The sequence below is a fragment of the Pleurodeles waltl genome, chromosome 12 (assembly GCF_031143425.1).
Source record: "Pleurodeles waltl isolate 20211129_DDA chromosome 12, aPleWal1.hap1.20221129, whole genome shotgun sequence".
Classification (NCBI taxonomy): domain Eukaryota; kingdom Metazoa; phylum Chordata; class Amphibia; order Caudata; family Salamandridae; genus Pleurodeles; species Pleurodeles waltl.
Genome location: NC_090451.1, coordinates 39970312 through 39988804, shown reverse-complemented (window position 1 = coordinate 39988804; position 18493 = coordinate 39970312). Strand labels below are relative to the sequence as shown.

General features: G+C 43.0%; 1 protein-coding gene across 4 annotated transcripts in view; it reads left to right on the top strand.

Moving 5' to 3' along the window:
* Positions 1-18493, top strand: part of SLC25A42 (solute carrier family 25 member 42) — a 128843-nt gene that overhangs the window by 54552 nt on the left and 55798 nt on the right. For all 4 annotated transcript variants that reach the window (XM_069215818.1, XM_069215819.1, XM_069215820.1 and 1 more), the window contains exons 3-5: positions 7193-7304; positions 11125-11150; positions 12024-12190. In XM_069215818.1, coding sequence (XP_069071919.1) covers positions 7193-7304; positions 11125-11150; positions 12024-12190 — 305 coding nt within the window. The remainder of the gene's footprint in view (positions 1-7192; positions 7305-11124; positions 11151-12023; positions 12191-18493) is intronic.

The window sequence follows — 18493 nt, the reverse complement described above, 5'->3', positions numbered from 1 at the left end:
AGGTGCCACAATGGCTTTTCTTGGAAATATACCAATGACACAGATTTGTAAGGCAGCCACCTGGTCTACGCCTCATACATTTACTAATCATTACTGTGTAGACGTGTTAGCAACACAACAAGCCACAGTAGGACAGGCTGTATTAAGACCATTATTTCAGACAACTTCAACTCCTACAGGCTAACCACCGCTTTTGGGGAGATTACTGCTTTGTAGTCTATTCACAGCATGTGTATCTGCAGCTACACATGCCATCAAACGGAAAATGTCACTTACCCAGTGTACATCTGTTCGTGGCATGGGACGCTGCAGATTCACATGCGCCCTCCTACCTTCCCGGGAGCCTGTAGCCGTTTCTAGTTGCATGAAAATTGGAAATATGTAAATATTACTTTTATACACACTATGTACATACATTACTACTCCATTGCATGGGCACCTCTAGTATACTCGCAACTCCTACCTCACCCTTTGCGGGGAAAACAATCTAAGATGGAGTCGACGCCCATGCGCAATGGAGCCGAAAGGGAGGAGTCACTCGGTCCCGTGACTCGAAAAGACTTCTTCGAAGAAAAACAACTTGTAACACTCCGAGCCCAACACCAGATGGCAGGATAATGCACAGCATGTGAATCTGCAGCGTCCCATGCCACAAACAAATGTACACTGGGTAAGTGACATTTTCGATATATATAGATTTATATATAGCTATATCAATCCATGTAGATAGATATATGTATCTACATGGGTATATATAATTTTTATATATATATATCATCACTTTTGTCAGTGCATGTGTGGTTTTCCTGGGGGCTGCAATCGAAATATATATATATATGTATTTGCCACCAGTTGTCTTGCAGTTGCAGCTTGCGTCTTCAAAGCAGTGCACATACTTCAACTGACGCATTTCAACTGTAGCTTTTAGGCAACAATAAAAAAGTCAAGTAAATCTTATGATTATGTTTCTGCTACAAAAGGATTAGACTTTTGTCTAGTGGCAGTTTTAGTGCCATAAAGAAGCGCCGAAGGGTTTATATGACTACTGCAAAGAGCAAATCTGTATTTTATGTAAATAGCTGAGTACATTAGTAAAGTCAGCCACTACCTGCTCTATAATACAAATGAAATGTATGTGCGGGATGGGGAGTGGCTATGGAGAGATGAAGAGCACGTTTGCTGGGTGGGAATGAGGGAATCTGAGGAGGAGGACATGGGAGTGGGAGCACCAATAATGATTGTTGGACTGGGCGCAGGAGGTGCTAAAGACTGACGAATGGTATGTGACAAGGTGTTTGAGTGTCTTGAAAGAACGTGCTGATTGAGGGAAGAAGCGCAGGTAAGGTGGCCTCTACTGTTGCACGTATCACACACACACACACCAGCAATTTTGTGACTGTCTATGTAGTCTGGTGTTTTAGAGCAACAGTTTAGCCAATAGCAGAGATGGCATCTTGATGGATGACTGCTGCTGACGTCACTCGGGATATAGAGGACAGCTCTGACATAGGATCAGATACTGAGACAGCATCTGAGGGATAGGACAATGGAGCAGACTCTGGGAGTGATTTTTCAGTTGTAGGAGTCCCATTGGATAACTCCTTCCAGTAAATTTTGAGGGAGGTGATGAGGGCAGTCCTGTTGTCCCTTCGCAAGCACAGTCTGTGCAACAGGGCAATAGTGGGTTAGCCTAGCCCAGAGAGCAGGTGAATGCGGGGGCAAGCACAGAGAGGGTGCTCTCTTGGGAGCTCCCCAATTTAGTTCAGCCCCAAATTCCACTGCCCAAATTGTATTGTGGAGACATCAAAATTATCTATCACAAAACAAACTGGTTTTGTAAGGCAGGCACCTGTGTTTTTGGTCCTGGGTTCGGCGGCTGTATAGGGAAACATACTAAACCCAAACATTTCTGGAAACTAGACATCCGGGGGAGTCCACAGTGGTGTGACTTGTGTGGATTCCCCAAAGTTTTCTTGCCCAGAATACCCTGCAAAGCTGAAATGTGGAATAAAAACTCTATTTTTCTTCCATTTCTGTCACACAAACTACAGGAATATGCTACGATCCACAAAATTCCTACCACCCAGTGATTCCTCACGTGTCCTGATAAAAACACTACCCCACTTGAGTGCCTATACCTAGTGCCTGCGTAAGGAATGGATCACCCCAGGGTCAAAAGTTGCCTCATGTAAGTACCAACATTGACCGTTGTGTGATTTATCGCTGTCGCGGGCACTAGGCCTACCCACACAAGTGAGGTACCATCTTTATCGGGAGACTTGGGGGAACGCTGGGTGGAAGGAAATTTGTGGCTCCTCTCAGATTACAGAACTTTCTGTCACCGAAATGTGAGGAAAAAGTGTTTGTTTTTTTGGCCACATTTTGAGGTTTGCAAAGGATTCTGAGTAACGGAACCTGATCAGAGCTCCACAAGTCACCCCATCTTGGATTCCCATAGGTGTCTAGTTTTCAAAACTGTGCAGGTTTGCTAGGTTTCCCTAGGTGCCGGCTGAGGTAGAGGCCAAAATCCACAGCTAGGCACTTTGCAAAAAACAGCTGTTTTCTTTGTGAAAATGTGATGTGTCCACGTTGTGTTTTGGGGCATTTCCTGTCGCGGGCTTTAGGCCTACCCACACAAGTGAGGTATCATTTTTATCGGGAGGCTTGGAGGAACGCTGGGTGGAAGGAAATTTGTGGCTCCTCTCAGATTCCAGACCTTTCCGTCACCGAAATGTGAGGAAAAAGTGTTTTTTTGGCCACATTTTGAGGTTTGCAAAGGATTCTGGGTAACAGAACCTGATCAGAGCCCCACAAGTCAGCCCATCCTGGATTCCCCTAGGTGCCTAGTTTTCAAAAATGTGCAGGTTTGGTAGGTTTCCCTAGGTGCCGGCTGAGCTAGAGGCCAAAATCCACAGCTAGGCACTTTGCAAAAAACACATCAGATTTCAAAGTAAAAATGTGATGTGTCCATGTTGCCTTTCCTGTCGTGAGCATTAGGCCTACCCACGCAAGTGAGGTACCATTTTTATCGGGAGACTTGTGAGAACACAGAATAGCACAACAAGTGTTATTGCCCCTTGTCTTTCTCTACATTTTTTCCTTCCAAATGTAAGACAGTGTGTAAAAAAGACATCTATTTGAGAAATGGCCTGTAATGCACATGCTAGTATGGGCACCCTGGAATTCAGAGATGGGCAAATAACCACTGCCGCTCAATACCTTATCATATGTCCATTTTAGAAATACAAAGGTTTTCTTGATACCTATTTTTCACTCTTTATATTTCAGCAAATGATTTGCTGTAAACCCGGTATAGAATGAAAACCCATTGCAAGGTGCAGGTCATTTATTGGCTCTGGGTACCTAGGGATCGTGATGAACCTACAAGCCCTACATATCCCTGCAACCAGAAGAGTCCAGCACACGTAACAGTATATTGCTTTAAAACATCTGACATTGCAGGAAAAAGTTAGAGTAAAACGCTGAGAAAAATGGCTGTTTTTTTCAGCTCAATTTCAATATTTTTTTTTCAGCTGTTATTTTCTGTAGGAAAACCTTGTAGGATCTACACAAATGACCCCTTGCTGAATTCAGAATTTTGTCTACTTTTCAGAAATACTTAGCTTTCAAAAGTACCAAAAATTGTAAAAATGAAGTATGTCTCAGTAAAATGCCAAAATTGTGTTGAAAAATGTGGTTTTCTGATTCAACTCTGCCTGTTCCTGAAAGCTGGGAAGATGGTGATTTCAGCACCGCAAACCCTTTGTTGATGCCATTTTCAGGGTAAACACCACAAGCCTTCGGCAGCCCTTTTTTCCCATTTAAAAAAAAAAAAAAAAAATTTTATAATTTTAGGTGTAGTTTGGATAATTTCTTGGTCTCCTCCAGGGGAACCGAGAAACTCTGGGCACCTTTAGAATCCCTAGGATGTTGGGGAAAAAAGACGCAAATTTGGCGTTGATAGGTTATGTGGACAAAAAGTTATGAAGGCCTAAGCCCGAACTACCCCAAATAGCCAAAAAAGGGCTCAGCATGGGGAGGGGGGGGGAGGCCCAGCAGCTAAGAGGTTAAAGAACATGATGTGATCTTATCACTGCCTAAACAGGACTCTCAGTTTTTAACTCCATTGCTTACTTTGCATATTGACTGCTATTTTCCCAATATAGGGCCTGCCCTCGGCCTGTTGACAAGTACCTAATCAATGGACATTGTTATGAACTTGGTGACAAGTCTCTAAACTGCTACTTCCCAAAGTTGGTTTACTATCTATTGAATCTCCTTTTATTGAGTTGTGCAAGAAGACATAAAGTATTTTAACATTGATATATGAGGAAAATAGAAATTGTGTTTTAACATTCGCTGACAAATGCTGTTTCTATCATTTATCGAACTATCCCATACCATCTTGCCCTCACACATCTTAACCAGAAGCAATATGGCATTTTGACTATTCGTATGTAAGGTGCAAGGAATTTGTGTTTTATGCATTGTCGCCTATTTTGCACAATTGATAATAACTTCTTTTTTATTTTTTTGCAAGTGCCATTACAATGGGTTTAATTAATCATGCAAATAAAGTATTACTTACTGAGAGCCAAATACCCTTCGGCAGACCTCAATCAAGTGCTTAACTTCTGTCTATCCACAGAGCATAAACGAGAGATCCTGTTTCACCTGCTTCGCTTTCTGCTCTAAAAAGACTGTGCTACCATTGAGCTTAATGCTTAGCTTCCCACTCCATGGTGCAGCAGCAGCATGGGGATGATACCCTTGAAATATTTGTTGACCAGAACGTTGAGTCCAAGCCTCAGCTAGGCACTTAAGCTGCTGAATCTCCGGCCCTCTACACCGAGGCCAGCTCCTGCTCTGACTCAGAGGCTAATGATCCCTATGGACAGAGGAGGAAGACTGTTGCCGTTAGTACGACCTCACTTCTTCTCTATCTTCTCTGCACCAAACAGAACCCGAGCACCACCCTTGATAGGGTTGGGCGTCTAGCCTAGAAGCCAAACATCAGGCTTCTGGTGTACCACTGCCTGAAGGCCACCGTTGGTACCGACAACACACTTTGGACCCTGTGCCAAAGCAGATCCTAAAGCGACACCTTTTTTCATCAACAGTACCTTTGGCACGGGCATTGAAGACGCCCTCGAGGCCATCTTCACCCCGAAGCTGTCGGTGCCGAAACCCAGCTCGGCACTCGCACCTCAGTGACTACCTGCAGTGCTAAAAACCACCTTGGCACCTGTGGTGCGGAATCCACCTTCAACATCAAAGCCCTCTTGGCCCTTTGATTCAAGCAGGAACAACCGATCCTCCAAGGTGAACTCTATGCTAGGCAAAAGTGCATCATGACCCACCTCCAAACTGATCGGATCTTTACATAGCTGCCCCTGAAGCCAAATGACGCTTTCTCCCAAGGGGAAACTGAATTTTGAGTAAGCCCTCAAGCTGGCAGTGGAGTCACAGACAAAATTTAATATGTGCCATGAAAGGGGCACCAGTCTCCTGTCACCTCTGCCATGCCCACCACTGCCTCATTTCTTACCTCCTTCTCTTGTGGCTTCATCCCCACCTCTTCTCTCCCCTGCTCCATACCTTCCACTTGCTGACCCTGTTCCTCTTTCACCACAGGCATTTCTACACTGTGGTATTGGGGGGTGGGAGGTACTGTAGGGCAGCAGTTCAGGTTCCTCTTATGATCCTTATGATGCACCTTTCGACCCACAACCACATGAAGACCTGTTGGATGATTGATATAGAACCACCTGGGGACACCGACCCTCACCTTTTCCCACAAAACCATCCCCACCAGACCACACCACCTTTTACTACGAGGTTCTCCACAGAGAATCCACTTACCATAAAGTAGAAATGCATAAAACACAGGAGGATAAAGACTTCTTGCTGGAGACACTCTCCTCCACTAAGCAATCCATGCAGTACCTTCTGATGTTAAAGGGGATGCTAAAACACATTCCTGACATCTTTAAAGAGCTGGTTTAGGCCAGGATTACCACTCTGAGTGGATAAAAATATAATGTATCTCTATCGGTCTGTGCATATAACAGAAGACAAGGAGAGCACAAAGATAGACGCGGCAGGTAAATGTGTCGCTGCTCAAACTGACGCATTGCCAACTCTGTCGGTCTATGACCGGGCTAACTGGTACACGGTGGAGGAGCTCCTCCAGCATCTACCCGACCAATACAAAAAGTGAGGTGAAGACCTTGTTGCAGTGGGGAAGCTAATATCGAACACTACTATGAGCTGTGCCGTTGATGCTGCAGATAATGCGGCAGATGGAATCAATTGGAGTGCCCTTAATCACTGCCACGCCGGGCTGCCTGTTTCACACTGCAAGCAGAGACCACATACCTTGAACGGTCAAATCCTCCAAATGCATCCTTAGCCAGTAAGTGAAGTGTCTGTTGTGATGGTCACCTGCTGCAGTGGGTCGAGAAAGGGCCGACCCTGCAACATGTTCTTGATATTCTATCACCGCAGAGAGCAAGGAGTGCGGCCCCTGACCAACACTAGATCCTCTCATTGACCCTCCGTTTGTGACCACTGTGCAGGAAGGCACTCCTGCAATGGGTGCATGTGTAACCTGGCATAGGGGAACTATGGCAGTACTAGTGACCACCATGCAGCGGATGCGCATGACGTTCCTGACCGTTATCTGGTGATATGGCTGAAAAGGGGGAGCAACAATTGAAAAGATTGAACCGGTGCCGGTGAGAACTGCTTTACAGTTTTGGCACAGCTTTTGCATTTACAGCTACACATACGATGAACAGAAAATGTTACTTAAAAGCATCTGTTCATGGCATGTTGTGTTGTAGAGTCACACGTGTCCCCCATCCTTCCCGGAAGTCTTTTGCTTATTGGAGATGCTTTTCTTTTTCTTCATTTTTTGCTTGGGTATGTCTATGCTCCATTTCCATTCTAAGCAGCAGTGCAGAAAAACCATCCCTACAATGAAGATGATGCCCATGCACATTTCCAACAATAGGTGGAGTCATACCTCATGACTCAAAGATTTTTTCGAAGAAAATTAAGTTGCACACCTCCAAGCCCATTACTAGATGGCAGGAGTATGCACAGCATGTGAATCTATAGTAACATTTTCCGTATCGTTTTCACAAACATTTAATGTGTGCATTGTTAATCAGTGCTTTCTTTTTTCCAGGTTTCCAAAGACGGCAAACATGTGCTTAATTCTCTGATGTCTGGAGCATTTGCTGGTGCTGTTGCAAAGACTGCTGTTGCACCACTGGACCGAACAAAAATCATATTTCAAGGTAAGCAATACAAATGCGCGGAAGGTTATTTCAGCGCAACACTGTGGGTTTAAAGTAAAATATTGAGATGTCATTCTTAATGTTATTTGTATTGAATGCACATCATGTAAGGTTTCCAGTTCCACCACGACAAAAAATATTGATATACGCATATATAGATTTTACTTCCAAGTTATCCCCCACCCCATTTCACACCTTACTTCCTAACTCTTACGAGTATTTTGCCACTCTGTGACAATAATTTTTAATTTGCTCAGAACTTTCTCAAAAGTTCAAGGTGAGGCCACGCATTCCTTTTGACGGCCCTTTCACCTTTGGAGATACAGCCATTCTAATGCAGTCCCCGATACATTGGCTCAGTGTGTTTAAAGATACGTTTCAATTTCGTGATTTTGAGGATTCATTTTCCAATTTTGAGAGAATGAGAAGTTTTCTCCCATTTCCGTTACCTAGACCACCTTTGCTCTTTTCTAGGTTATGCAGTCACCGTGGTGTTAAGGTACTAAAATGAATCAGTAGAACTTTACACAGAAACTCTTTAAACAGCAAAATATAGGCTATTTATGAACAAAAATGTGGGTGGACACATCCAGAAGTGGTCAAAACCATGATGCATCTAGAGATTATGGAGAGGGAAATGTAACTGGTATGGAATTTGTTACATAATTTACTTGTTAAAGAATTGGAATGTTGAATTAAACAAATAGAAGTTTTTACAGCTCTGTTTATAGGGAATGTAACTGGTATAATTAAAAAAAATATTCTCAGCATACTGTATTCAACAATTAGTCGAAAATTAAACCATTCTAATTAGTTAAAGGGTTTAGTTATCTTTAAATACAAAAAGGTTATAAAGTCTGACGTAGAAGGCATTAGAGCGAATTCCACAATCTCAGTGGCACTTTTGCTTCCGTTATTAGACGCTTTCATTGACTGAAGTCTGAGGCAACATAGATGGACACCTGTGCAGGACCTGAAGACGTCCCTATGTGAATTCAGTCTGCCAGATTGGCAGCGCACTTCAGCAACGTTTTTAGTGCTGTGGTGTCTGCATCTAGCTGCCTCTTTGTGTTTGATGTGGTCATGTTTTTAACAAGATGCACATTCATAAATCATGTTATGAAGTAAGTAAGCTGGTTATTCACCCGTAGTCATGGATCCTAGCCTTGTGGTGTGGGCTATGTAATGCACATTCAGTCTCTTCATTTAAGGGTCCATGCATATCACCCATTTTCAAAATTTGAAATATGTGGAAATTCATGTGAACTGTTCCACAGGAACCACTTTGACCAATGGTTTAGCTCAATCGCAAATAAAGCACATGTATTTGCAGTGCAATAGTCTCACATTTTCTTGAGTTAGAGCTATTGGCATTGTAAATTCAGAACTGGACTTTCCTTGCCACATAAATTGGTCAACCCTGTCTCATAGGGCTCCTAAGCTTATTTTAGGAGCCAGATGTAAACAAGGACGGCACTGGAATAAAGCCAAAACAAATGTCAGCGACATGGGAGGGGATGGGATGACAGAATGCTGCAATAAATCACAGTCAGCTGCCAGCCTCAAGCACCCACAGTGAAGGGGGAGCACCAAAGAAATGACAAAAATAGTCTGTCACAGCATCAGACAAAGAAACCAGATTGGAATAATACAGTAGTTGGTCACTGCTCTGAAACAGAAAATGGAGGGAGAAAAAGTCAAAACTGACCACTACAGATCAATAATTTTTAAAGGACAGTGCAACCAACAATTTAAATTGCTTTAAGCCATAAGAAGTATAATTAAAAGTATACTCGAGGTGAGGTCGAACGCTCTACCTAAAAATGGGGTTGTTTATCTGTTACGCTAATGAGAACTATCCTAAACATTTTTATATGCACATAACAGCGAAGATGTAGCGTTCTTGTATGACCGATTAAAAGCGAGTTACCCTGTATAGAAAATACAATTTGCAAATTAGTTTTAACTAGCATGTTAGTTTTTCATGTCTTTTCTGCAGCTCTGTTGTTGCAGTTTCTTTCCCACTATTAAAGTTCCGATTAATGCAGGCTAACACGCAGGTTTTTTAAATTGGCCTTTTATTTTTAAAATACACATCTGTGTCATTTGAAGCCATACTCTGAGGTCTGAGGATTACTTGGTCCATTTTCTGAAAAGCCTAACTATTTCCTCCCTTATACTAGGGATGTTGCCTTGGATGGTTAACTGTATGGTATTCTACTCCTCTCTTTTACAGTGCACCGTTTTTTTTGTATCAGTGCCTCGTATTAAAGATTTTTTCTCTGTAGTTTTGCAGTGAAGCGCATAAAGTCCTTTTTGGCAATATTACATAATTGTTGAACTAGCCTTAAGATTGTGTAGGATTTGAGTTTGCTGTAGTTTGATGGCGGCATGTTAGACGATTTAATTCATTCGTCTTGATATAACGTTATTTAACTGAGGAGGCCTGAAAGGTGCAGGCTTTTGCAGTATATGCTCCACTTTCCACAGATGAGTTTTATATATCAGGTTACAGAAATATCTTGCTTTTGGTTTTTGTGGTCTTTATCCCATTGTACACCGCTACTACCAGTATAAACTTTTTTTTTATCAAAAGATCTTATAAAACACTGTTTTATTTTGGTTTTGAACTAACTAGTGACTCGCCGTAAGCCATGAGATCCTTTCAAGAAAGCAAACTTGCTTTTTTGTCTCTTTTGCATGTACTTTCTGATACGAACCTGCACAGTTCTATACAGAAGGATGTTGCCATTTATGTTTAAACGCCTGTTGTACCAGAAACCTGTGGTCAGCCACTGTGTTTCATGTGTGTCTCTGCGCTCGCGCTGCCTTCGTACTTAAATTTAGCAAAATCAGTTTCATTCTTTGTTTCATTGCTTGGTTCTTAAGGGTCATTCATTGTACCAAATTCAGACATCGAGTGGCCTGTTTCAGAAGAACAGCGTCTGTCATTAGCAGCAAAAGCTCAGAATGGTTTATGATCTAGTTCTGCAACACTTCAAGTGACACAGTGACCACAGTTGTTGTTATTGTCATTCCCTTGTTTGAGCAGCAGTTGGTCAGAGATTAGGGTGGATCACTCATCATGATTAATGATTTTGGCAAACCCAGTTAAACTGATGCGTTACTGAATGATCTGCCTGCAAATGAGTCACTGTTAACACAGTGGAAACAAAAAGTCCTACTGCACATTAATGCCCATCACTATCAGCGGAGGTGTTCGAGGCTAGCCTGCGGTTGTGCCAGATTGTGATTCTGTTAATTACTGTTGTTTAGATGAATTGTATGTGCATATTGGTGTCTGGCGTGCTCAGGCCCTCTGGGACCCTGTGGGGCAGCCTGCTGCAGAGTTACTGAGATGGCTAAACGCAAAGCACAGTTTTCGGTGACATTTGACAGACACGGGGCAGAGGTCTGTTTGGCAGCTTCTTGTGACTTCAGCATGTTGTCTTTAGGAAAGTGCTTTGCTTGAGAAGGATAATGTAGATTCACTTCTCCAGTTCACCGCTCAGGCAGCTGCGGTGGAACAACTACTATCAATACATTCTCTTACATTTTGAGTATAACTACATATATTGATCACTACTTCTTTTGCTTCATAATTGATACTGATTCCCCCTGGTTGTGAAGTTTCGTAATTGCAGCTGATAAAATGTGATTTCACTTCTAAAGATTTCTGATTTGTTGTAATATGACGTTCGATTCTGTTTTGTAATTTTTGGAACTGTTTCTGTTCCGTGGTGTGGAAGACACACTCAGTTACGTTGTGTCCCAGTCCTAACCTTTTGTTTTTGTTTATTTTCTTGATCTCTTCTTCCAGTGTCTTCAAACAGATTTTCTGCCAAGGTGAGGCAATGACATATAACACCTGCTGAGAAAGAAACTATTTGCTTTAATAGGAAAGCTGTTGATCCGCTTCTGACGTTTGATTGACACTAACGGAAGTAGTTTTTACACTTGTGAAAATGCTGTGCCTAACATCCTTACTTCACTGCCACAATCAATGGTGTCATGCAGCAGGATTCAGCCTGGGACAACCCTCAGAATATCAGCTCCATCTTGATCAAAGAGTGGTTTTGCGTCTTGTCAAGTCAGTAATCCAGCTCCAAATATTACAGTTCAGTTGTGGGGTCTCTCCAAAGAGGTATCAGCAAATTGATCACACAGTATGTGTTTGCTTCTAGATGTCTTGGTAAAATGTAGAATATTAGTGAAGAAAATATTTGGCTGTGGTCCACTGCACATTGTCAAACTAAAGATTGTGAAAGATATCAGTTTTTCACAAATCATTGTAAGCAGCCAGGAACATAACAATTTTTCAAACAGTAAAGAAATACCAAGTCGTTTTTGAGTGAAGACATACTGTAATCAATGACTTGATTTATTTATGACTTGACAACACCTTAGCTAATTTTTAAAGGGATTTATCTTGAAGTGCTTCAATATACCCTGATATTCTGACTATTTGATTTGTGATTGCTAACCCTTTCTAATACTTGATTAGCTGCTCGTCATTTACTTTCTGTGGGAAAATCGGAGTGTGGCATGGGTGGTTTAACACATTCCTGTTTAGGTTTTGGTTTTCAGCCGTGTCGCGCTTGAAGGTACACTTTATTTTCACTCATACCATCCTTTGGATCCCCTGTGCAGGTTAAAAAACTGTCAATATTTTCGTTGTTCATTCGTTTCTTTGTTATTTTAATTTTGTTTCCCATGTAGGAAGCCTATCGGCTGATCTACCATACATATCTCAAAGATGGGTTCTTCAGCCTCTGGCGAGGGAACTCAGCCACCATGGTCCGGGTGATCCCCTATGCTGCCATCCAGTTCTGTGCACATGAACAGTATAAACAACTTCTGGGGAGCTACTATGGCTTTCAAGGAAAGTAAGAACTTTTGTTTAATACAATACATTGAATGTAGATGCACCGCTTCTAGAACAGTGAAAAGGCAGGCAAGTGTACTTCTGTTTGTAAGTCCTCTTTCGAAATACTGACTCTTTGAACAACACAAGTGAAAGATGCCCTGACTTGCTCCTGTCTTAATACAAAGGCCATTGCTAACAGTTTTAGTAAACAAGGAAAACACTTTTTGGTGTATGCCTGAAGCAGATGCCCCACCTCCCCACCTTTCTTGTTACTTGGGATGTAATTGTAAGAACCCACCTAGCCAGCATTCATAGCACATTTATTGGAGGAAGGTCAAGTTTACGCTCAGATTTTTTGATTAAAAGAATGCTAGTTTAAACAACGTGTAATTGATTTTCATAGTGTATTCTTTTTAAATCACTCAAGGAATCTTTACCTACCAAGCAAACATTTCTCAAACAGTACACCCGACTGTACATTTCAATTTGATCAGGATTCAGGGCACATAAATCCTGCATAAGACAGATGAACAATCGCCTATTTAGTGACGTCCGTCTTCTAGAGTCACCTCACTCTGCATACTCGTCTTTTCCCCATCACAGAGACACACACTCTCTCCGTCGCCCACTCTCGCACTCACTTTATTTTGGCTCTGTCTCTTTTTGCTGCCATAATTCGTTATCTCTCTCCCTAATAAATAAATATACATATGTTCGGTGGCATGTGTAGCTGCAGATACACGTGCTGTGCATTATCCTGCCATCTAGTGTTGGGCTCGGAGTGTTACAAGTTGTTTTTCTTCGAAGAAGTCTTTTAGATTCACGGGACCGAGTGACTTCTCCCTTTCGGCTCCATTGCGCATGGGCGTAGACTCCATCTTAGATTGTTTTCTTTCCGCCATCGGGTTCGGATGTGTTCCTCTTCGCTCCGTATTTCGAATCGGGAAAGTTAGCAAAAGTATTGAAAATTCGACGGTATTGTTATCGCTCGGTACTGGGTTAGTGTTGGTGAATCGGCACCGACATCAAGACCGCTTCGGCGGCCCTTTGGGGCTTCCACTCTTCACCGAGGCCTGGTCGGCCCGACCACACCCGTCGTCCCGACCACACCCGTCGTCCCAGACTAATGGACCGGACCCCCTTCCGTTTCTGTCCTAAGTGTCACGCAAAGTATCTTTATACAGACCAGCTACTGGTCTGTAATATGTGTTTATCACCCGAACACAGAGAGGATACTTGCGAAGCTTGCCGAACGTTCTGATCAAAAAAGACCTTGAGGGATCGACGCACAAGAAGACTACAATTGGCGTCGAAACCGAAAGAATAGCTCGACGTCGGAGAGAATGAAAGCATCTCCATCCAAGAGACGGACTCGGATGAATCCGAAGGTGAACGACCCTCGACGGTGCAACGAACCGCGAGTAAACCTGCCACGTCCAAAACACAGGGTCACACCAAAACATTTAAGGCCATGGGGACGCCACCGCCAGCAGGCCATGGCTTAACCCACCGAAAGGAAGGTGACCAAACATCAGCACCGAAAAAGGCCAAAGAATTGCCAAAGACTTCCCACTCCGGTCGAGAATCCGGCACCAAACGATTTCGACACCGAGAGTTTGAATCGACCAAACCACGGAAAATCTCCTCGGAACCAAAAAAGACTGTAACAACAGAAACCTTGGTGCCGAAAAAAGCGGCCTCGGAGCCGAAAAGAAGCTCTTTTACAGAAGAGCAAGAACTTTCCAGCCAACTCAAGGAAAGACATTGATTTGAGCAAGAATTAGGTATGGAAGAACCTGACCATACACAATGGAGGTTACACATTCAAAAAGAGACTGGCAAGATACAAACTTTACCTCCACTCAAATCAAAAAGGAAACTTGCATTTCAGGAGATAGAAATGCAACCTAAGGCAAAAGTGGTTAGAGACAAATCTCCACAACCAATGTTCTCACCACAACCGTCCCCACCTCACTCACCACAATTGTTACCAGTGGGAACGCCTATAATGCAGTCACCCACACATACTGGGATGACACAGGACGATGCTGATGCATGGGACTTATATGATCCACCCGTATCGGATAACAGTCCAGAACGTTATCCAACAAAGCCGTCACCACCAGAAGACAGTACTGCATATACGCAGGTACTATCCAGGGCAGCTACGTTCCACAACGTAGCAATGCACACAGAACCAGTGGAGGATGATTTCCTTTTTAACACTCTGGCATCCACCCACGCTTCCTATCAGAGTCTGCCGATGCTCCTGGGCATGCTCAAGCACGCGCAACAGGTCTTCCAGGAGACTGTAAAGGGAAGAGCTATCACGCCTAGAGTTGAGAAAAAGTACAAACCTCCCCCAACAGATCCTGTGTTCATAACACAGCAACTCACACCGGACTCAGTGGTTGTAGCGGCGGCAAAGAAAAGAGCAAACTCAATCGTCAGGAGACGCTCCACCACCTGACAAAGAAAGTAGAAAATTTGACGCAGCGGGCAAGCGAATGGCAGCACAAGCAGCCAATCAATGGCGAATAGCAAATTCACAAGCCCTACTTGCACGCTACGACAGGGCACACTGGGACGAGATGCAAAACATCATATGGCACTTGCCCAAAGAACACCCAAAATGTGCCCAGCAAGTAGAGGAAGAGGGACAGGCCATATCTAATAACCAGATAAGGTCCGCAATAGACTCGGCAGACACCGCAGCACGGACTGTCAACACGGCTGTGACCATTCGCAGACATGCATGGCTGAGAAATTCTGGATTCAAGCCAGAGATCCAACAAGCGGTGTTAAATATGCCGTTTAATCAACAACAGTTGTTTGGGCCGGAAGTCGATACAGCCTTTGAAAAAATGAAAAAAGACACGGACACGGCCAAAGCCATGGGCGCGCTCTATTCCCCACAAGTCAGAGGCACCTTTAGAAAAACACAATTCAGAGGAGGTTTTCGGCAACAAACATCTGAGCCTTCCACCTCTCAAACCAGACCCACCTATCAGACACAATACCAAAGGGGAGGGTTTCGTGGTTCCTATAGAGGACAATTACCAAGAGGAAGGGGAAAATTCCAAACAACCAAACCAAGCAGTGACTTCAATGTCGCAACACCCCAACACTTGTCACCAGTGGGGGGGAGGCTAACCACATACTACCAAAACTGGACACACATTACCACAGACGCATGGGTCCTATCAATTATCCAACATGGCTATTGCATAGAATTCACGAGATTCCCGCCAGATGTGTCACCCAAAAAGCACAGACTGTCCCAACAACACTTAGACCTAGTACAAATAGAGGTCCAAGCACTACTACAAAAACAAGCAATAGAGCACGTACCCAATCATCAAAAAGGAACAGGCGTCTACTCACTATATTTCCTGATTCCAGAAAAGGACAAAACGTTAAGACCTATCTTAGATCTCAGAACACTGAATCTCTTCATCAAATCAGACCACTTCCACATGGTAACACTTCAAGATGTAGTTCCCTCATTAAAAAAGGAGGAATACATGACAACATTGGATCTCAAGGATGCGTATTTCCACATACCCATCCATCCTTCTCACAGAAAATACTTAAGGTTTGTAATGCACGGCATACACTATCAATTCAAAGTGCTACTGTTCGGAATAACAACAGCCCCAAGGGTATTCACAAAATGCCTAGCAGTAGTAGCTGCTTACATAAGGAGACAGCATATGCACGTATTCCCATATTTAGACGACTGGCTAATAAAAAGCAACACTCAACAACAGTGTCTTCTTCACACGCAATATGTCATAGAAACTCTACACAAACTGGGGTTCTCTATAAATTACCAGAAATCACATCTGCAACCACCCCAAATACAACAATATTTGGGAGCAACACTCAACATACAAAGGGCAATTGCCACTCCAAGTCCACAAAGAGTCCAATCGTTCCAAAATGTAAGATCAAGCATACAGCCAAACCAACACTTCACGGTAAGGTTTGTAATGAAACTACTAGGCATGATGTCCTCATGCATAGCCATTGTCCCAAATGCAAGATTACACATGCAGCCCTTCCAACAGTGCCTAGCAAAACAATGGACACAAGCGCAGGGTCAACTTCAAGATCTAGTGTTGATAGACCGCCAAACACACTCCTCGCTTCAATGGTGGAACCCTATAAATTTAAACAAAGGGCGGCCATTCCAAGACCCAGTGCCTCAAGCTGTTATCACAACAGATGCTTCATTGGTGGGGTGGGGAGCCCACCTCAACAATCACAGCATACAGGGTCAATGGGACAATCAACAAAAACAACTTCACATAAATCACTTGGAACTGCTAGCGGTTTTTCTAGCATTAAAAGCGTTTCAACCACTAGTAGCCCACAAACACATTCTTGTCAAGACAGACAACATGACAACAATGTACTATCTCAACAAACAAGGGGGGGCACACTCGTCACAACTGTGTCTATTAGCACAAAAGACTTGGCATTGGGCAATTCACAACCACATTCGCATAATAGCACAATACATACCAGGCATTCAGAATCAGTTAGCCGACAATCTGTCGAGATCACCAGCAAACTCACGAATGGGAAATACATCCCCAGATCCTACAGGATCACTTCCACCGCTGGGGAACACCAAACATAAACCTATTCGCAACAGAAGAAAACGCAAAATGCCAAAACTTCGCGACCAGGTACCCACACCCTCAGTCCAAGGGCAATGCACTATGGATCAGTTGGTCAGGGATATTTGCTTACGCTTTTCCCCCTCTCCCACTCATTCCATATCTGGTCAACAAACTGAGTCAAAACAAACTCAAACTAATACTCATAGCACCAACATGGGCTCGCCAACCGTGGTACACAACACTGTTGGACTTATCAGTAGTACCCCACATCAAACTACCAAACAGACCAGATCTGTTAACACAAACAACAGATCAGACACCCGAATCCAGCATCGCTCAATCTAGCAATCTGGCTCCTGAAGTCTTAGAATTCTGACATTTAAATCTTACACAAGAGTGTATGGAGGTCATTAAACAAGCAAGAAAACCTACAGCAAGACATTGTTACGCAAACAAGTGGAAAAGATTTGTTTGCTACTGCCACACTAATCAAATTCAACCACTACATGCCTCCACAAAGGACATTGTCAGCTATTTAATACACTTACAAAAGTCTAATCTAGCATTCTCTTCCATTAAAATCCATCTCTCTGCAATATCTGCCTATCTGCAGATTACACATACAACATCACTTTTTAGAATCCCAGTCATTAAAGCATTTATGGAGGGACTAAAAAGAATCATACCTCCAAGGACACTACCAGTACCTTCGTGGAACCTTAATATTGTATTAACACAACTCATGGGCCCAGCATTCGAACCCATGCATTCTTGTCAAATGCAATATCTGACTTGGAAAGTAGCCTTTCTAATAGCTATCACATCACTTAGAAGAGTGAGTGAAATAGAAGCACTTACTATTCAAGAAACCTTTATACAAATACATAAACATAAAGTGGTTCTCTGTACCAATCCAAAATTCTTACCAAAGGTCATATCACCATTCCACCTAAACCAAACTGTGGAACTCCCAGTCTTCTTTCCTCAACCAGACTCAGTAGCTGAAAGGGCATTGCATACATTAGACATAAAAAGAGCACTAATGTATTACATTGACAGAACAAAACTATTTTGTAAAACAAAACAATTGTTTGTAGCTTTCCAAAAACCTCTTGCAGGTAATCCTATATCCAAACAAGGCATTGCCAGATGGATAGTTAAATGTATTCAAACTTGCTATATTAAAGCAAAAAGCGAATTACCTATCACACCAAGAGCACATTCCACTAGAAAGAAAGGCGTCACAATGGCATTTCTTGGAAGTATACCTATGACAGAAATTTGGAAGGCAGCCACCTGGTCTATGCCTCATACATTTACTAAGCATTACTGTGTAGATGTGTTAGCAACACAACAAGCCACAGTAAGACAGGATGTATTAAGAACATTATTTCAGACAACTTCAACTCCTACAGGCTAAACCACCGCTTTTTGGGGAGAGTACTGCTTGATAGTCTATGCACAGCATGTGTATCTGCAGCTACACATGCCACCGAACGGAAAATGTCACTTACCCAGTGTACATCTGTTCGTGGCATGGGACCCTGCAGATTTACATGCGCCCTCCCACCTCCCCGGGAGCCTGTAGCTGTTTTTAGTTGCATGAAAATTGTAAATAAATATTATTTAAATAGACATTAGGTACATACATTACTACTCCATTGCATGGGCACCTCTAGTATACTCACAACTCC